This window comes from Glandiceps talaboti, chromosome 8 (genome assembly GCF_964340395.1).
Source record: "Glandiceps talaboti chromosome 8, keGlaTala1.1, whole genome shotgun sequence".
Taxonomy (NCBI): Eukaryota; Metazoa; Hemichordata; class Enteropneusta; family Spengelidae; genus Glandiceps; species Glandiceps talaboti.
The window spans coordinates 18085414-18108287 of NC_135556.1; the positions used below are offsets into that span (position 1 = coordinate 18085414).

The following is a 22874-nucleotide window of genomic DNA, read 5'->3' on the forward strand; positions in this document are numbered from 1 at the left end:
ATTAATGGGATACTGGAAATAGGTTTGGATAGTCACAAAAATTCAATGAGTTGGTGTTCACACTCACTCAAAATTGTATTACAAAACAAATGGAAACATACTGTAAACCTAGATATTTTAGTCACTAGTTTTTTTGGCATTTTTAGAGTATGTAGCTACATTTGTAAATCTCCCAAGTCTAATTTTAACTAATTACCAGACTGGTACATAGTGTACATGAGGCATTTTAGTCTCAACGTATATTTTGCATGGTTGCTACCCAGGAAAATCAGGGAAAATTGAGACTTTTTAGCAAAAAAAATACCAGGTTTACAGTAATGAAAAGATACTTACTGAGCATTGAATACAAGCCCCTGTTCTCTCCCTACACAGGCTACATATCAGAGACCACCTGCTGGCCTGTAAAATAATGAAAATGTAAATATTTCAGCTATTAAGTTCAACTATCACAAAGCTTCTCTCTCAGAACCAGAAATGGGCGTTTGAACATTTTGTTGACAGTGTGGCTTTGTTGCCAGCTAGTAAGGGTGGCCCTATTTTTTTGTTTCTCATTACCTGACCAACCCAAATTTTCAGTTCGGACTTCAAAAAAAAATTATTTTCGCCCGCCATTGATATTTTGTAGAAGATCACCCTCTTTGGCAAGAATAAGCAAGTGTCTGGATAACAGTAATGAGAAAGATTTTTAAAAATCGGGTCACCCTAAAAATGAAACATCTGTTTTAATAATGAATACATTTTATTGCACTCAGTGCATTTGTTTGTGCACACACTGCCTTATCAAATATACTAATATTTACAGAATTATATTTGCCAACGTGAATTAACAACAGCATGGCAAACAATGAACGTTCTCATGATAATGTATATGTTATCCTAAACATTAATTTTCCAGTTTATGTCCTGGGTTTATCATTTTTTCAATATCTGCTTTCATCTTTTGACATTTATAATCATGGTCAATTTCTATGTACTTACTGGAATCTGAGATATCTTAGTTATTGGTTCCATTTTCTCTACACAACCAATACTAACTTCTGGTACCCACAGAGCACAGCTGACATGGGCCCACTTTGCACCACTCCTATGTACCAAAACAGAAAGACAATCTAACATGCCATTGGATTTTCACAGAAAAAAGGTAAGCCCACACAGAATGCAGGGGAAATACACATACTGGTCTTTCACAGAAAAAAGGTAAGACCATACAGAATACAGAGAAAATACTCATACTAGTAGCCTTGGAAGCAAATCACTCAATGTAGAATGGAACAGTGGATGGAAATTATCAGTCAGAATGTGAAAGGTTTCATCTTATCTGGAATGCATAAATCTAAGTTCTGAATCCTCAATGTTATCTGAAAATTGAACTTGCCCTTGATATGAATGAAGTAAATTGCTGAACACAGACAAACACAATTGAATGATTTACAAACAAGCTGTTCACTGTTTTTTTGGCATTGAGATTTTGATCTTTCTTGATCAACGATCCTCATCAGAATGACAAATTCCACAGTTACAGCTGACCACTTTGAACTGCTTGTGTGTTATAACCTTTGTAAATCATTTGATCTACAAAAACTGATGAACATTTTTGGTCACAATTGAACGCATGCCTTTGAATGAATACAACATGTAAGCAACACATGCACTAGATATCTGATGCTACATCAACTCGAGGCAATTTCAAGATTTTCAACAGATGCAAGTCTGCCTCCAGATTGAGTACCTTTGTTCAGAGAAAGCTCGACCTACCTTGTACTTTTCATTGCCCCTTTCTTCTTAGGACAAAGAATACAGGTTGGTTGTATTCCAAGTGCACAAGTCCTGCACATCCAGCTACCTTCTGGAATCTTAACAATGCCATAGCATGCTTGGTGTACACAGATATCACAGGAATCACAGAACACCATTTCATTGCCTTCTTCACAATCAGGCTACAAATACAAATACACATTGTGTCACATACAAATACACATTGTGTCAAAGCAGGGCTAGAGATTGTGTTAACATCTGATTAAATGTTCTATGGGAGAGTTACTTACCGATCTACATACATCACATATGACATCTTCATCATATTCAATACCAAGACCTTCTTGGGTTAGTATGACATGAGTCATGTTGTCATGACACTGCTTCTCACATTCCTCCATCAATGTCTCCATAGTCAGTTCATCTATGGGTAAATCACCTACACACAAACAAATAGAAAAGAAGTCACTACAGTAAATAGGAGAACTAGGTACTCAATGTAAATGTCGTAATTCAATCTTAGAACATATATATATATATACACAAGAGAATCAATTAATTAATCAAGTAAGTTGCCTTGGAGGAATCCAAATCGTCAACATCATTATACAAGGTATGTAATCTCCTGGGAACTCCCGCATTAATGACTTGAACAGTTGGGGCAATTACTCATGTGCAGCCTGCAGGTACTATGTGGCTAGGTCTGAGTGACTCTGGGATAGTCTGTGGAGAGGCTAGGAAAGCCGTAACAGTTCCACAGTGACGAGATATGGAGTGTGCAACATAGCCCTATCACATAGTTCCAACCTGAGTGGACTTCTATAGAAATGTGTGGTCATGTTCATGTGTGTATATGTCTGTAAAATAAAAATCGCTGAGACCAATTCCAGATGCAGATGACATCAACAGAAGACATTATTAGAACACATATGTTGGTACGTACCCACATCTTCGCGTTCCCTGTTGACTATCTTCAACCACTGAGTGTCTGTGTCATCTAAATCATATCTACACACTTGAGATGCTAACTGATGTAGTGTTGATGCACTCTGTTCATCAGTGGCTTCATACTTCAGTAACTTCTTAGGCCTAGACACGTGGAAATGATCACATCAATCATGTCACAAAAAGTCAAATTTATAGCCAAACGATTTCTGCTGGTTACGTATAACATGGTAAACACAATTTACTCTTTGACATGCCAAATATCTTTCCATGTCAGTTAATATGGTGTTCCTAGAAGTTCAAGTTCAAAATGGTTATTCAGAGGCCAAGCTTGAAAATGGGATTAATATCTAGGTGTGAAAAATACTTGTCTGGCAGGGCTATAGAAAAAGTTCATCCAGAACAAAAGAATCATCCTATGTGATACACTTATGGCACCACTGATAAGATAAAACTTAAGTGAGAACATGGGATTGAAACCATGGCCTTTAAGAGCAAAAATGCATTCATTATGCTATATGTATCAGAAGAGAACATTGACACTTTCTGAGTTCAAGTGTACAATATAACTGTGAGGTGGTTTTTTATGTAAATAGTGTGTAATTCTATCATTAATTTTTAAGTCAAACAATACATAAATGTTCAGATTAGTCCACAGTATTTTAGTATGACACTTTGATGTTATTCCCCAATTTTTCTCTTCATTCGGCCAAGGAAAATACGAGGGACCTAGGGGGGCCTTTGTTACTACTCATCTAGTGACTCGTAGTTAGGTCATGAGTATTTTCCAGCTGAATGAAGAAAAATATTGGAGAATAACATAATTATATCAGCACCAGTAATATCAAAGAAAAATCGGGAAAAGCAATGGTAATTTTGAACATTTTGACTCATATTTCGAACACAGCAGAATCAGTGATGTAGACACGCGTTGTCGTGACATAGAATGACCAGAGTATTTATTCCATACTTTTTGTTCAACTTGGCTCATGCATGGTACAATGTTAATGATACTTTTTGACCAGTGTACTTACAGTTTGAATTCTGCTCTTTGCCACCTTAGTGCGATTGTTTTGACCACAGGTTCCGGATAGTCATCCGGATTAACAGGGACCTGGACACCCTTTTCCCATTCTTGTTTCCATTGGTCACTGATCAAATAATATTCTTCTGGCTGTAGTTGGTACGAATCTGGTAGTTTCATGGCACTAATCAGATCTTTTCTAAATACCTGAAAATGAAATACAAGGTAAAAAGGAGGAAAGTTGTTATCTCATGGCATGGCATGGCATGATATGATATTCCAAAGATGTAATGTCAACAGACTAGCACTCTAGCACTTTACAGGCTGTAACAAAATTTAAAAAGAAAAAAAAAAAAAGGGGGGGGGGGGGGGGGGGGGGGTTGAAAAAATAATCTGCATCTTCTATATTAGCACCCTGCTTCCATATGTTGCAGAATAGTAATGGAATTTTTAGTCCTGTACCAATCTTTAAAATGTTCCAATGAGTTGACATCCATTTAAGACCATTTTATGATTTCTCTAGTCAGAACCATATGCGTGGGAATACGTGACAAAGACATCCTCTGATGCCTATGTCTTTTTGGACCTTTTACCCCAAAAAATGAGTTTTACACACTCCTATGAGTTTGCTCAACGTAGAACACTGATAGGTGACAAGGTAATGAATGTTTTACTGTGATCATTTCCATGCAAACTGTTACGAATGAATCTAGGAGGTAAGTGTAACAGTATGAACTAAACTTGGCTAATACTAATGCTATCCCCTACTTTCATTACGTATCGGTAAAACACATTGACCACCTGTTTCTCTGCAAATGGAGTTTTCACTGTCCTTTTAAAGATTAACTGCACACACACTACACACTACAATCTGTATACTGCATACTAATTCCACCATAACTACTATATGCTGTTTATCATGTAAATTATGTTATTTCAAGCACAGACATCCCTAAACAAAGTGTTATGATCTTTTGTCAGATTTGTAATAAGACTCTTGAGCCACCCAAAAAACCAAAAATTTTTTTTAGTCATTTTTGTTTGTCTCAATCAAAATACATTTGTACATTTGATTGCTATCAAATAATGAAACAATGCAAATTGCAAAACAGTAGTTTGTATATAAAAACCTACATTATATCTGTCACGTAACCAGTGGTAACCCATGTCACATATATCTAACAGTAACCCAGGTCACAAAGAACCAATTATCCATTCACCTGGGTACAAAGTTCCATTACCTTGTAATAACACTGTATCTAAGCAGTACATTAACTATACCTACTACTATGTTAAAGTATCTACAGTAAAACCACCATAGTCTGCAGTCTAACTAAAGCCACATTTGTACAAACTCAATTTCACAAAAAGGCGAAAATATGGAAGAAATACTTTTCTTTTTTCTTCAATAAATATATGAAGGGAAATAGCATCTGAACATTTAGTATACACTTACTATATAACCACCTATTTTAACAGTCCCCTTAACAACCATAATACTAACCAAGGACATTTCTTGACAATGCTGGTTCATTATATATCACTTGTACTGTACAGGTTTGCAGAATTCTATTTTTTGTCATTAACTTTCAGGCTTTCCAATTGACAAACAGTAGTGACATAATTTAGCAAACAACACTGGCCCAAACCCCCACTTGAATAATCTTCTATCAATATACATTATCAAAACAAATCTGAAATATCCATGATTACAACAAATTAGAAACATTTACTAGACTAGCTAGACAGTCATCTTTCTACCTGGGATGTATTTCTCTGTACACAAAAAAAAATACAAATTGGGGAAAAGGGGACTAGCTAGATACTGGATGGTTAGTATGTTGAATTGAATGTACGATTCCTTTGTTCTTATCCATAACATACATGTAAGGACTCTTGCAGCACTATGCCATACATTAGTTATCTTATTCAACTGGTGATACAAGTGATGCACATTCTCCTCAGAATCTTTTCACATGAGGGCTAAGTGATTATCACACCTTAGCCTATAGTCAGTTAGAAACCAGGAAGGGGGAATTGTGTGCCTTGTGTGTTATGCTCAGTGGTTTTGAGTATAATTTTCATTATCATTAGGGTGCTCAGAAATGACAAGACAGCTTGTCATCCTTGTTACTTTGGTTCAGGCAGAATGCAAATGCCAACATGTAAGACTAAACCTGTTAACCTCAGTATTATTTCCAATCATTTCCAAAATAAAGTTTATCATTATCACATATACATGTACATTCAACTACTTCTCTGTATAAAATACTGTCAATGTTGCAAGTCTGAAATTTTATTACAAAATCAGTGTTGTGCCACATTTTCCTAAAATATGCTTCACATCAGTATTTCCATGTATATTGTTGTCCATAATGTGAGTGGATCACATCACAACAACGGCATGATTTTACAAATTAAGTACAATAGGATTCGTAGTTTACAACACCTACCTCAGCTGGTTTATGGTTACCACTGGATGACGTCTCAAAAATCGGTTGTGGGGGAGGTGGTACTATACTCATCTTGACTGGAATGTCTGCTGGTTTCAAATAGAGATTATAATTGCAGGTATTAGACAAATCTAATTAACACCTGATGCAAGGAAAAAAAATGTACTACTACTACCACCAGAGTGATGCAGAAGAAGTAATGAAAAATGACAAACATCTATAAATAGAATACAACGGAAAGGTTTGATACAAATGATCACAAATTGCTATTCCTGACATGCACACCTACGCTTTGTATATCTCCAGTGTGCAGAGTAGCGGCACAATGCCTTTTTATTTCATTGTGTCGGTGGCCTGCAGCTTGCACCTGCTGTTGTTGACAAGCCTCCTCTTAATCAATTTTATGCATGTGCTAGTAGTTTGCAACGGGTGGCATCAAACAAAGAAATACATTTTTAAACAGAATATAGATGTAAAACTCATTTCAGCAATTTTACAATGTGTACTCCTCTACGCTTTATGTTTGCAATTATTTAAAATCGCGGCCGTGACCAGGAAATGGCTTCCTTTGGCGAATGGCTTCCCCGGTAACCTTTGACATAGCAATTTCCATATTATGCTAATGACCCAAACAGACAAATTTGTTCTTTCAAAACTTGTACAATACAAATAAACGTTAGACATTTAATTCTATCCGTCGAAGATTGAAATAAAAGTCTCGTTGATCATTAAGGAAATGGATCTGTAAAATATTTTGATCACGATACATGTTTTAGACAAGGAAATTTGCTGGATATTTTAATATTGCGCCTCCACTGCGATATTTTCAAAATGGCGACATTATGTACACTCCTATGCAGAGTGCAGGTACGGAATCGCCAAATAATCACACCACGTCTCCAAAACAATAAAAATGTTAACTTTTATTCTCGGCCGCCAAACAAGACTTTCGAAATAAGACCTGATACACTACGATGTCTTTTGAAAAGGGCGAACTTTCTGAGGAAAACTGAGGACTGTCGTTGCCATATTGCATATGAATAGATCTATACGTTACACCACACGCAACGGAACGCGTATCGTGTGAACAATGGGGAAAACAACCAGCCACCCGTCTTCTCGGGCATACATTCTAGTACCCAAACTCACCCTTTACGAAGATTACACGTCGCGGTTTCCTCTGTTTACCAATGGTACACTGACAAAGGCTAAACGGGCCTGTGAACCCGTGGAGATCTGGAAAACATCCAAGTCCACGGTCCTAATTAAATATTCACTCTGCATACAAATTCATTCAAACAACGTGCATACTTCTTGAAGATAATCTACCACGCATATGGTCTTGTCTCCTTCGATTGGTACTATTTCGATACTCCGGACACGAAAATAGCCATTATTTTCAACAGAATTACTGGGTTACACACGGACGATACCTTTAGCTTCTCCACACTTGGCGCCATACTGATGACGTCATGTGAATTCTTCGTAGTCCACGCGTGGTTGGGCGAGATTGTATAGCGCCACCATTGTACCTTTTTGGGGGATTTATCACTTTTGTTTTTAAACAACCCCATTCATATCATGTGCGTTGTGTGCAAGTTGTACTTCACGAGTAAATCACAAACAACACGTAGAACACATTGGAACTTGAAGTTATATCGATATACATTGGTGATGTTTGCTTGTAATGCAGAGAAAGGTTGATTGTGTGATTAAAATTGGTAGAAATATGGATAGATTCCTTTATTTACCTTTATATGCTTCGCACATTGCATCGTGTTGTTGTTTTTTAAATATAGTCTTCCTACGGCGGGCGATCGATTACTCCCAGATCGACAAAATATTAAACAAAGGAAATATACAAAGTTATTTAAATAAAGTACTCTAGCCATATATTCACAAATCAAATTTTAATTGGATTGTCTGAATACGTGCATGTAGAACTGAAATACTACCAAACCAGAGTGACTATAGAGTTTCAATTAGGCAACACGGTGATTTTTTTTGCATCTCAGACAATGTTTTTATTACAAATTTAAATAAAGCAATATATATATAAACAATGATAGCGCGCAGTCATTTAGTACATTGTATCTCACTGTAGTACTGTAGACAAATGAATATCACTGTATGTCGTCGTATGAAACAAGGAAAATTCAAATACAAAATTGTTTATTTGTTGTTCACAGTGAGATAAAATGTAGTATAACAGTTCTTACATCCATTGACAGTTTAGAGTCTCTGTCACGAGTTTTTGTACAAAAAACGTTGTGTGAGATGTTCAAAACATCTTGCTGCCTAATTGTAATTCTATATAGTCACTCTAGTTTGGTTGTAAATGTTAAAATGTTATCAGCTGTCATTTTGCCCTATGTAACCATAGTGGAGGGTATCATATAGTGTTACCACGCATAGTTCTAGTCACGGGCACTTTCCCGAGATATGCATCAGAATGTTTCTATCAGAATACAATAAAATGTCGATGATATCGATAATGTTGTCGTATTTAGCCAACTATATATGAAAGGGGTAAAATTACAGTTGATTCTGTGATCACGCAAGTTCACTCACCACGAACTAAGAGTCTTTTATCATCTCTTATTCACTCATATCGACTTTTTATTGTATTCTGATAGAAACATTTTGATACGTATCTCGGGAATCAAGTGCCTGTGATTCTAGTATAGTTTTAAATAAATGTAAAACGTGTAATTGTTTGACACAAAATAAAAATACAAATCCAAAGATATCTCCAACATTATGACAGAAACGATAAATAAATGTAAAAACATTAAACATAATTTTATTAAACACAAAACTACAGCATTTAAAATGCAAAGATCAGGAGATAGGGTTGGATTTCATGTAAATAAGTTATATTATTTAGTTGTAAGCTGTTGGTAATGAAATAATTAAAGCCGAATGTGATGCTACAAAAAGGAGAGTGGGGAGGGGTGTTCCGGTCATGAAGTGCTACAGTCAATACTGAATGAATACGAGTTCAAAGTCTGATGTCTTTGTTTATATTTCTTAAATATTTGAGATAACTATACTATTTTAGTCACGCGTGCATACACGTAGTCTGGATGCCAACGTGGTTTCTAACGTGGTCTGTGAGTGGAGGTGTAAATCGTAATGATACTGTATACATGGTATAGTATAATAAGAACTAGACTATAGCATACACGCTGAAACAGCCTACGTCACAAATACGTGTGCAACTGGAACGTTCGCCTCACAACGTCAATGTAAAAACGATGGGAAATTTTCCGAGTCCTCCAAACATTAAAGTACATCACTGACACTACTAGACTTATTTGCGAAGTGGTGAACTAAACTCTCAAACAATATTAACACGTGTACGTCTACCTGTAATACAATCAATCACTCGTGCAGTAAGATTAGAGTATGCTTTGTGTAATCATAGACCCTACACGGGTCTATGGTGTAATCATCAATTCCTTTACATGTAAATAAGAGTCTTGACCAAAATGCTCAATGACACATGTGTGCCTGAATAATCAACTCAGTCAAAATAGTTTTAAAATGATCTAAAAATCGTGTTTACCGTTTGTTTTAGTAGTTTAAGATATTAAAATTGGAGCTACCAACAATGCAGACCTGCCAATATTCATATACGTCGTTCATTTTCTGATTATTCAAAAAAAAAAAAGTGACAGAAAAGCTATTTAAAAAATAGACATTCCAGTCTTGTATGTTGTATAGACTCTCTTGCCTACATATCTATGGATTGACTATTTTGAAACAGTACTTAGTATAGCATTATTATGTTTAAATTTGTTTCAAATAATTTGAAGAACAAGCTAATAGTAGTTAGTACTAGTAGTGCATGGTCGACGTTCATTGTTATTCTGGTATATTTTACCTATTATGAAAGACTTATTATCACATTACGTCATAACTTCTCCTTTCATGTTCTCACAGGTTTAGATAAACTCCAATGAATTTTAGACTGACAACCGACACACAACAAGTTGTCACGTCAACTGAGAATCACTTCAATGAATAGCTCTTGAAAATTCGTGTCAAAGTGCGCCCTCGTGCAGGGGAGAAGCGGGTGGTAATGCTGTTCAAGTCAGTGATGTGACTCCCTACTCATAGAAAGAAATAGTGTATTTTTAATCTCATTTTCGCATTTCATGCAAATAGATGTGTGTCTATTCATGAATTAATATATATATGTATTGCTTTTGATATATGTAAACATATTGTCATTAAGATCATGCCTCAATAAAATCGGAATGCAGATGTCATTCCGGAAGGGTGAGGGTCGTTTAATTTATTATTCAATCATACAACAACATGGCGGATACCGAGATAGTTTGATACTTCTTTCTCTCTAAACTCCACCATGCAACCGCCACCTCGAAAGGTAAGAGAACTACTATTTCATGAAATAACAGATCTGAAAGAGAAGTAGGTCCTGTATTGCATTTTTTGATCGTGTACTAACACTTCTTCACTCTCTAACTTACAGACGAAAATCACCCAACACGTTCGCAACACTCACTCGGAGCAAGTTACCAAGTTGCACGCTAAACATCAGTTGGAATATGAACTGCTCGAAGACATCAGGTAAAGTTTAAATGAAAATCTAGTTTTTACCATTTCCTTGATATGTCTTTCAGTTATTTAGTACGTGCCACAAGTGAAAAGGTCGTGTAATATGTCTCTTTATTCTCGTTTTCCAACAGGGACTTTGCCAAGCAGCGTTCGTCGATAGAGAAAACGTATTCACAGGTGAGTTCATCATGGAGTGAATGAGTCATATTGCACCCGGTCCTTACTTTAATTTTGCCAGACATACGATAGAACTAACAGGACACATAGTGACATATTACTCGACAACTAATATAAAACAGAGGTGAATTGAGTGTTATGACGTGTTTGATCACAACTTTTGTATGCATTAGTTAGGTAAACGCTGCATAATGCAGCGCAAATATGTAAACCTGGTCTGTTGTATCTACGCAGTTGATAAGTTTATTTTCCTGTGTTTACGGAGTTCATGTGCCACAGGACGCTTGGTGTCCTATGATATGGTGATGTATACCACACACGGGGAGGAAGTTCAAATGAACTGTTTTAAACAATGCCACCCATGTGTCACACCCCATTATTTGGTTGACTGGTGTATTTCTTTCGTTGATTTTATTTTATAAATGGAGTGAGGTAGGCCTGTCAGAAATATGTACATGTTCATGTCATGAGAATTACCACATTGCACTGTCACCATTCCAGGTGTTTGGCAGTGAAATATGTGACAATATATCATGTAACTGAACAGATGTCACATTTCTGTTTAGAAATATGTAACAAATTGAATATGAAGTGACCGTTTTCTATGGTTAATCATGGAAGTAGAACCCCTACTTCCATGGGTTAATCAAACTAAAATACAAACATATTAAACTTTGTACATACAAGTTACAAGGTTTACCATTGAAACATATTGAAAGTGCAGTGAACTTGAAAATTAACTCCGAAAGAATGTACTGAAATTTGTTTCTTTTATAGTTCAGGGAAATTGATTCTGAAACTTTAAACGTATCCTAAAGGAAACAGTTCTACCTTAGCTAACAGCATAACCCCCCCCCCCCCCCCCCCCCTTTAACCCCAATAGTATGTTAATGTGTACTCTTCAAAAACTGATTTTGTTGTTCAGGACGATATCGTCATTTTATGTCTGTGTGTAAAAATTACTTATAAAAAGTCACAGCTGTATTTATTTTTTTACAAATATAATTTTCAATATGCTTTTTAAAAAAATGAATGTTGCCCTTCTGAGCTGTTGGTAATTTGAGTCTTTGAACAATTGTATAAACTTTATATCTGTTGGTCTTACCATTAATCAGTGCTAGTATTCTAGTTATCAGAATTAACTATGTAAGTAAGGACATTTTAGATAAAAAGAAAAACAATTAATGGTTGCCATAATCCTAGCTAGCATTGTCCTACCACCAATCCTGTATATGATACTACTCTGGTGATAGAGGTCTTGGTATACTGAGCTAGACACAAATTATGCTATCATTGCCACATGTTGCAATTGACTGTTGGTTAATTATACTCCCAATGGGGTGACATTTTTGAAGACTTTCATTATCTTGCACAGTAAATTTTTTAGAATTCCAATATTTACACTATCTTCATCACATGGTGATTAAATTCATACAACAGAGGAACTGCTATCACCCATATGACAATTGAATATTTTACCATGTGGAAGAACAACAGTTTTGTTTTTTATCTGCGTCAGTAAACCAAGACCTCAGCTTGCCAGAGTAGTATTCAGTGATTGTGTAAGCTCACTGTGGGTAGTTAGTATATCTGAAATCTTGGTCCCATTGTAATGATTAGAGATAATTACAGTGCAATCCTGTCTGGAATGTATCATGTTGATATTATTATAGATGCAGGTATTTATGTATAGAGCTGTAGATTTGATCATAGCATGGACCCAGTACAATAAATGAATGTTGACATTGGGATGGGCCCTATTGTTTGAGATGAGTGACCTTATTACATACACTAACCTTCTGTGTGAAGCAATGTGAATATTACAAACAACAGTGTAGGAAGAGTGTTGTTTTGTTTGATAATTGTGCACCTCTGTGTGTTTAGTAGTTGTTGAAATTGCAATGAATCCCAAAACGACAGATATTGGGAGTATAGGATAATTTTACAACTGTATTGTGATATTGCAACATAAAGTTTTTATAGTATTAGTAGTACAGAAAGTATGGCCTAGGTAGTAGGGAATGTTAATAAGGGGGTGTGTTTCAATGTTTATTACAATGGTAATACCTATTGATAATACCTATATGGCATACCTGTTGATACCTATTTTATATGTATATACCAGTGAATCTCAGATATGGCTTTCATCTTTCAGTGAGCAACGGATGGCCATTAGATTATGCATTATGTGAATTGTACATTAGTATTTTTACTAGGCAGTAGGAGTGAATGTTATGGGGGAGTGTTAGTGTCTGTGTGTTACAGTTCCAGATACAATGTAAATTGATACCAATACACTAATGTATATCATGTCGGGTAAATACCCGCCAAAGGTCCTTTGTAGGTCTGCAAAATGCACCACAGGAAGTTTGAACCTGTTGGCATTTCACATAATCTTTTTAGAGGAGAGACGTATTTCATACCAAGAATTCGGGAACTCTGGCTCAGTAATTGTTCAAACAATGACTGATGAAATCAGTTTACACTATTTAGTATGTAGCTTTGCTACTGGAATGTCACACATGTCTATACCTGATAATAGGAAATACTGATCATGGTGAAAATATTCTTAATTTTTGTGGTATGTTGCAAAGTAAAAGTGTAACAGGATACTGAACCCACCAAAGTCTTATGTGGTGTCATTTGATATTATGGAAAACAAACTGTAAAGTAATCCTGTTACAAAGGGGCGTTTCCTTCTTTTTAGTCTCTAAGACTAATACTAGCCCCAGTCTAAACAATGAAAGTGTAAACCATACTTTGATAATGGTTGTATATACTATTGTCAAACACAGTACAATGCTCCAAGTGGTTTATAAAACACTTTGTTGTGGTTGGAGTGGTCTCAGTACTTCAGGTCAAATAAGTTTGCATTGTGTGTTGTTTTGTCAAGAATTTGATAACAATATACCATATTTCAATGAGGGAAGTATATAGTTGAGGTGTTATGTCACTCATACATGTCAACACTGCTACCATAGTATGGCATGTTACTTAGAGATAAGGCTAGACTTGAAGTACCTATAAGTGACTATACATGATAGAGCTTTTTCCACTGACTATAATGACTGCGACTCATGTTGTGTATAATCTCATGCACTAAAAGCTATAAAGTCAGATTCTAGACTTTTTTATTGTGAAATATATATTTACATAAATCTCATTTCATATCATAATGTCTATTTGTGCCTAAAGTATAACATTTCCCTGTATTGTTATTTTCATTACATGAATCCATTTCTTAACAACCTAATGGCAATCTTAAATTAAAATATTGTCATTGAACCATTCCTACAATTGTTAATGTTATTTCAAGATTTCTATGTTTTTCTAGAAATCAAGAAACCCACAGTAGTATTAAAGGGCCATGTTTCAATCCCAGGTTGTCCAATTAGTGTTAGCTTATCATTGGAGCCATGGTGATTACATGAGATTGTTCTTTTTTTTCTGCACCAACCTCTTTGATAGTATAATACCTCTGCCCACGGACAGTGGAGCGAACCCCTCCACTCTGTATTATGCCAGACACCTGTTTTTTAGACATATATTTTAACCCGTGCCTAGGCTATTAAGTTGGCCTTCAGAGGGCTGTGTTTTAATTTCATTGGATCATTGGACCATTCTTTTGGCCTGGACCAATTTTTTCTATAGCTCTGCCAAACAACTGTTTTTCACACCTACATTTCAATCCTAATATAAGTGGGCCTTTAACCTGTATATGACCTACATATGTGTATTGTGAGTTATACACAGATGCCAATGTAATCTGTGCATGCTGATTGTCTGATATCTAATAGATTAATTCGAAGTCAACTACACAAACAATAACAAATAAATATGTACAATGATTAACTAAAAATAGATAGATAAAGATGTAGGTGAAGTACAGACAGATGAAATGATCAGCCATAAACAGCCGCCGATATAATCATCGTGTGGAATGTTTAAAACCTACAAAGGAAATTAACACTTGTATGAAAGGTCAATCTCAATGTCCACTGCTGGTCAAAACCTCCCAGTTTTAGTCTCTGGTGGACTGATATTTGAAGCGGAGACTGCAAGGTACAAGGTCCTTTGAAGGTGAATAAATAAATTAATAAGTTACAGATATCAATTAATGATTACATGACCTAGTAAAGAGGTGGCAATAGTCATGTATATTATATGTAATTAATTAATTAATTAATTAAATATAATTAAAATTAAAATTTTAATCCATTATCTCTTTAATATGTGAAGAATACTTAACAGTGTATGTGGTTCACCATGGATACAGTCTTTTGCTACTTGCTTTACAATTACCACACTTATTATCAGACTCAGCAGATATATCCATACTAGTGTCTGAATTAGATCAGAGATACAGAAAAAACAAGTAGGCAAACTTGTTGAAAAAAATCACATGATTGAAAAATATTTGCAGAAGTTTGATGGATCTATTGAAAATGAAATACACCAGAATGGGTTTAAAATGAGTTAATTCATAGAAATAGTCATAGAAATGGTGAAAACAATAAGTTTTTTTTTGGACATGGCGGAATTCTTGACAGAATTTGTCTATATTGATATTACACTGAAATGTGTTCTATCAAAGTGATGATGATACATTGGATTCCTTTTATTCCTTGACCTCTAGAGATATCTTTTAGTACATCACCCCTTGTATATAACAAGACACACACACACACACACACACACACACACACACACACACACACACACACACACACACACTACCACCGCCTACCTGATTCACTGGATTATCTGATAAAATTAGATCACAGCTGTTTATGTAAAGGCCAAGGTGTATATTGGCACATTAGACCTGTGCTCTTACCGAGTACTTCAATATCACTGTAAAGTGACCTACATTTGTACTTTTAATATACTAGTAACTCTGATAATTGACTACTCGTTGTGATTATTTTGTATGTTTTGTGCATTATGTGTTCCATACATTACAGAATGTAGACATAGATATATACAATATGATGTTTTTGAAACCAACTCTGACAGGTCATTGGCTCTGTGGTAATCATGCCATGTCTGCTTCTGACATACTGAATTATTTCATTCACTATACAATACTTATAGATATATACACGTCTGTAACAGCTGATATTATATTATGCTGTATTTAAGACCTGATGTACTGACATACACACACACATATGCGCGCACGTGCACACACACACACACACACACACACACACACACACACATACACATATACACACACATACGCATGCACACACACACACACACACACACACACACACACACACACACACACACACACACACACACATACACACAGACCTAGCCTGTTTACACCGTGATCTGTGTTTCTGTTCGTGAGACAGCGAAGCAAAACACAGCTCACGATATAAACAGATTAACACCGACCATTCACAAGTGATGGTATGGATATTATGTTGTACTACTACTAGTAGCAAAATAGTTACCATTTCATGCCTTGTTAAAGACAGTCAAACATACAGGACAACCTCTCCTGATACCCAAACACACAGACATGTACACCGATGCACACACATATACATGTACATACAAATATAAACACAGATACATACACATATAAAACACACATGTACACAGATGCACACATATATACAAATATACACACAGGTACATACACATACACAAACACACCATATACATGTATGCATATACACCAGTGTAGGCAACAGCATTCTTGCAAACCAGAGCTGTTATGTATTCAGCGACACTGAAAGAACTTGACAGTGTGTCTATCTCTGATGACAGTCCCGTAAAAGAGGCTGTGGTTTACGACAATGAGGCAACAGACACCACGTAGTCACATGCATGTTCACATGTGCTCTTGTGTCATTGTTATACAAGACACATGAATATACATGTTGCTTAGTTGTGTTGATGATTACTATTCACACAGTTGATAGGTAAAGATCTTTGACCTCTGTGAACTTTTGATAGACTGATAGTTGGTTGTTGGCACGCTGATAAAGTTAATCATTACTATAATTATACAAGTACTTAACTGTTCAAATAAAATATTGTATTGTCAGGGTAAACAGAATGAAAATCCAAATAAAATGATTCCTTTTGACTGAAACAAAACATTTATGTACATCTGGGTTTTCCCCCACCTTTCCCCCTCAAAAAATTCAGACTGGCTGTATTAATAGCTGGCTAAGTTCCAAATTGAACACCCATGTTGTAACAATAAATAATAGATATATGTTGTTGACAATGAGACACAAATATTTATCAAGGTAAGGTATATTGATATCTTGATGTTCAATGATTGTAAAACAAATAAATGTAATGTATTTAATCATTGGACTTGGAATCTGGCATACAATTGTATTGTGTCACTGATAGCACTAGTCTAGAGGCTATCTGTGGCTTAGTCTCAGTTACACAGCCTCTCGCCGCTTGGAGATCTTCTACGAGACCACCCCAAATGAGAGTCTGTGGAAACAAGATTCCAACTCACCCATGCAGGAAGTACCGATTAGAGCCATGCATGCTGGGGAATAGTTCAAGTCCAACATTGTAGGTGAAACGATTTAGGTACTTTCACCACAAGTTATCACTTCTCAAACATCATGATCAACATCTAAACTACAACAAACTGTGTGACCCTGGCGTGGGGTAGTTGAAACGTGGTCTTGTAGGCAGAGCCCCCAGTGGCGAGAGGCCTGGTAACCAAGACTATCTGTGACTTTCATTCTCCTTCCACGTCTAGAGGAATGAGGAGCTGAGATGAAATTTCAAATTTAAACAAAGCCATGCACACAGTCACTAACATCATACTTGTGTTAATCAAGCACAGAACTCTACCGAATAATAAGTTAGTGTTTATTGTGGGTAGCTTCATAATGTCCATATATCATATGGTACATTCATCATATCAGCACTCTACTTAATACACTTTTTATGTCATTCTAAAAGGTGGGGCCTTACTCATTTCAGGATTTGCATGAACAACTTTTGGTTCATGACTTCTCATTTATCTCGACACTGAAAAGGATTCAAATCCATTTATAGCCTCTGTACTATAATAGCACACAGTATTCAAAGAAATGATACAATACAATACATGGTGATTAGATTAGTGTTCGCCTGTTATTCAATTAGTGTTTTGTCATGTTGAACATGCAGCCCAATATTTAGACAGTTTTCAAAACAATCAAAACCTTATCAAGTTATTTACAGTGACAAGTTGCGTGATGAGTTTCAGAATGCCATTTGATTTGATTTTTGACATGTTTTTTTTTTCTATCGTTTCAATAACGTCATTCCATACGTTATCAGTTATTTTGACATACTGTATGAACTCCTTCACACCAAAAAAATCAGTTATCGATTAAATTGTTAACGATCACCTTGTTAACGGTGTTTGGTACTTCAGTGTGGGATTTACTTCATGACACTGCCTCCTTCACATAGCCAAACTTAGCAATGTTGTTTCTATGGTTACTGTTACTGATGTTCACCAGACAGATGAACTCTCTGGAGTACCAGTTCATAGATGGCTCGTAAATGTTTGCTGAATTTTGATATAGACAGGCCTCAGTATTAGAATAAACATGGGTATGCATTTATAACATGCGTAAGCCAGGTTGAACACAAGCAAAAAAAAATAAAGGATTTATACCCAGGTCATTCTTCATCATGACAGCAGACACCTACATCATGAATTCTGTAGTACACAAAAATATTGAATGAAGCTGTTCAAAAAAGCTATAATTTTTTGTCTCTTCTTGTTTAATTTAGCTAGTACAGGGTCATGTATAATTTACAAAAGCAGCACCAGGCGCAACTGGAATGTATTTTGAAACTGTTTTCTTAATATACATGTAATGACTCATTCGAAATAGCACACACCTTGAACAGTGTTGAATCAGCTGTAAGTAAACATGTTTGTGTAACTGTATACATGATATTATACAAGAAATCCTATCAAATTGATTTTTTGGGTGTACCCTAGAGTAAATGAGCACCCAACACAATAACTATTTCAACCTATTAGTATTACTGTTGTACTTATTGGGTAAAATCTACCTATGAATACACACAGTGTCTAATTATTGGTATTTTAACAATATAAATATATTTTTGGTTATGTAATCAAAAACATTATTATGCCCTGGTTACAACTCCTAATGCAGCTATATTTACAGTGTTATCCAATAGTTTAAATGTACAACAGTGTCCACAAAGCCAATGTCGGGACAATGGATGTTTCAGTATACTGAAAAATTTCCATCAGAGAAAAATTTTCATGTGGTAGGAAAAAATGTAAAAATACGTAGCAGCAATTAATATGTCTTTTGTAACAACATTATGAATGTAATTGTAATGTTACTGACTCAATAATGCACAGAAGTAGTCAGGTCCAGGAGCTAACCAAAAACTCACAGAATTTACTTGGATGGAAAATATCACATTTTGCAATGCTAATAGTACATGTGGAGTACAGGATGTTACAACATGGACAACAGTGTTTTGTTGTAAGAATACATGTTTATCAGCATTGTCCAGCTAAATCATGTAAACACTGTCAATGTATATGTAAACATCCCTGACTATACTGACCACCAGATATCAGAGAACATTTGGGATTCACTCCCAAGAAATCTTTGTGCATTCTGTGAGTAGATATTTTCATTAGTACTAGATATTTTGGTGTCATATCATGACGTGTTAGATGTAAGTGTGGGTATAGTAGTTGTTGAAAACTATGATGAAATTCAGAAATGTTTCATATTGTGAATTATTATCTTGAAACATTTTATAGCCCATATTCTGATTAAATATTCCCAAATTCAATGTCTGGCAACTAATAGTAATACAGAGTAACAGAACACCTCTCATTTCTCACTCAAATCTCAAATCTTCAAAAACTAGATTCCAATAATGTAACTTTACTACCGCTACTATACAAAATGGAGTCAAGTGTACCTCATTTCTCCTTGGCAAATTTATTCAAGTCCATGACTGTTGTTACACATGCACATCTGCAAGGAAAGGTCATGTGACTTACTGTGGAAAATAGTTCATATCTGTATAACTTTGATTTCCCGTAGGATATTACAAAATACTTTCTAGATTCTAGGAATTGACTGCTGTTTAATAATTCAGTGTGGAAAACCACTTATGCGTAATATGTGTGGGCAGTTACTGATAAAAAATGATATATTTCTCATCATTTTTCTACAATGTATTACTGGTAAAGCGTATTGGTATGATTGCAAATGTGAGAATTTTACAAAAATATATGCCTGTCTTGCATTCAGTTAATGAACTGAAAATCAAATGATTTGCAAATCATTGCCTATTGTGTACTGGAGGAAAGAAAAACGCACAAATATTTAGTCATGACACAAATGCCAAATGGAGAATTTTATTATCAAAAAGTTACACAAGAATTAGTGGGCACTTTGTTCCCATGTTTAGTTTGAGAGTTAATACACTATGGACATGAACACTAGACTCTCTCACAGCCTCAGGCGCTTCGCTAGCAGAAGTGGCTGTTTTGTATGCACTGATATCTGCTGCACACAGTTACTTGTACTCTATCTAATATCCATATACTGTGTGCCCTCATCAACTACATAGGACCAACCAATCCTTGACATGTTATTGCAACCCACCGTGTTATTGCTACTCTCCCTAGTGAGCAAGGATATATGCGGTATGATATCGGTACATGCAAAACAGCACTTTCTGCTAGCGACGCTCCTGAGGCTGTAAGAGCGTCTACATGAACACCTTTTTCTGGTGTTATCATTGATTCTCTCACTCAGAGTCTGAGACAATGTTCACCCACTTTGACAGAAACAGACTGCCCTCCAGCAGTGATTCTTTTAGTCTACTGGTCTCTAGACAATAATACAGCCAGATGATAGAGTCCATTTGTTACATCATGTTTGTTTGTTTGTTTGTTTACGACATTTTCATCCACCGACTCACCATGTCTGAAGAGGATGACCATGAACACTAAAAAATGTCAACACTGTCTTGTATCCTACAATATTGACATATGGTCTGATGACCATATATTATGGTCCTAACTATAACCAGTACAATATGCTGATATCATCAATGTGTTTAGTTTTACAACCTTACTATCAGTTGATTGTTTGTTGACTTCTGATTGAGACAAGGGTATACAAAACTACAGTTGTGTCATTTTTATGACTACAGATACTTATGATTTATAATGTTAGTGTTTTTTGCCAATGTGTCTGAATGTCCCAGAAAAGTGAAATCTTGTAAAACTGGCACAGTTTCACATACATTCTACATTAATTTACCCCCACCCAAAACCTCCAACCCCCACTCCACCTCCACCCCCATTTAAAATAAGTGGTAACCCAGAGACTTGGCTAGATGGCTTGTACTAGTTGACTAAGTTGTAGATGTCTTTCACCACACTGTCAAGCCAGTATGTTGAGTCAGATAGCCGAGTCTTTGGGCTAAATGAGTGGGGAACTCAGGTAGATTTACACTGCTTACTTAATAATAAAAACACTAAAAGTTCTCAATCAATAGCCACATAAACCAGAGCCATCCAATTATGTATGCACCATGAAACCGGTACTCCAGATGACAAGAGTACAACGCCAGAGTGATCACAATAATGATTGTTTCAAAATAATCCAATTATTACTTAGGATGGCTGAACCTCAAGTCCACTAGCTGAGGTTGTATCTGTAATTTCTGGTCAATGCATACTTTGTATAAAATCTACATTGTTTGTCTTGGACTGAGACAAAGAAACATAATTTTCCAAATTACAGTATCCACTGTTTTGTACTATAACTGTCACATTGAATTCTTGGGTTACAGAGATCTTGTTTGTCTTGGACTGAGACAAAGAAACATAATTTTCCAATTACTGTATCCACTGTTTTGTGTAAACCGAGGAAGTCTTTCAAGTATTATAACTGTCACATTGAATTCATGGGTTACAGAGATCAAAATTGATATTCCAGCGTAATTCAGACCACATGTTTTCAAATGTAGATATACATATTTCCTTTGAACATGTGCAGTATGTTGTTGTAATTATATATTTAATATGTGAGAATATACAATCTACTACTCTGGTAATGGAGGTGTCGGTTTACTAACACAGACATAAACAAAAGCTAATAGCTTATATCAACATAACACAAGAATAGTTCAGGTTTTTTGAATGTAAGTTGGTTTAATTGTGCTCACAGTAGGGTGGCATTTAATGATTTATGGTGACGTGTGATCTGGCAATGTACATGTTTTAGGACTTGTGTTTATACTAATTACTATGTTCAAGTGATCACAGGGTGATTAGATTCATAGACAGAGGCACCACTATCACCCATTTGTCTAATCTACCACCTCAAACAACGATACTTTTAGTTTGTGTCTACATGTGTCTTAGTAAGTGGATAGATTGACTACTGATTGGTTTCCACAGTAGTAAATACATGTACAGTATTTTGTAACTTTTCATGTGGACGTTATTGTAATGTTGAAGGGTCATAGCATGGAAAACAACCACATTCTGCTGCACTTTTCATCAGATCCAAAAACAGGACAGCAGAAATTCCTGGCAGTCCCTGGTGAGAGGTGTTAGAGTTAAAAGGGTAGTTTAATTACAGTGTTACTTGTTCGTCTAACACGTTATTGCAATTTTCTATTTTGCAGTCTTTGATAAAGTTGGCTCAAGATTTTTATCAGAAAAGAAAGTTCCCAGCAGCTCCAGATATTGATCTTGAAGATGGCAAAGAATACAGGTACTTTCTGAAGTTTTATGTACCTATTACAAAAAGGTTTTTGACACAAAAGATAGACATATTTCAGCCCCAGAATAACTAAACAGAGAGGTACAACATGCATGGCAGGATCCTTTACCCAATTACATTGAAAAGTGATAAAGCATTGCA

At 35.7% G+C, this 22874-nt stretch overlaps 1 protein-coding gene across 1 annotated transcript in view; it reads left to right on the forward strand.

Annotated features, from left to right (window-relative positions):
- Positions 1 to 10501: 10501 nt before the first annotated feature.
- LOC144438491 (F-BAR and double SH3 domains protein 2-like) overlaps positions 10502 to 22874 on the forward strand; it is a 34049-nt gene continuing 21676 nt past the window's right edge. Inside the window, exons 1-4 of the mRNA XM_078127528.1 lie at positions 10502 to 10570; positions 10676 to 10773; positions 10893 to 10938; positions 22636 to 22724. Coding sequence (XP_077983654.1) covers positions 10550 to 10570; positions 10676 to 10773; positions 10893 to 10938; positions 22636 to 22724 — 254 coding nt within the window. The 5' untranslated portion in view covers positions 10502 to 10549. The remainder of the gene's footprint in view (positions 10571 to 10675; positions 10774 to 10892; positions 10939 to 22635; positions 22725 to 22874) is intronic.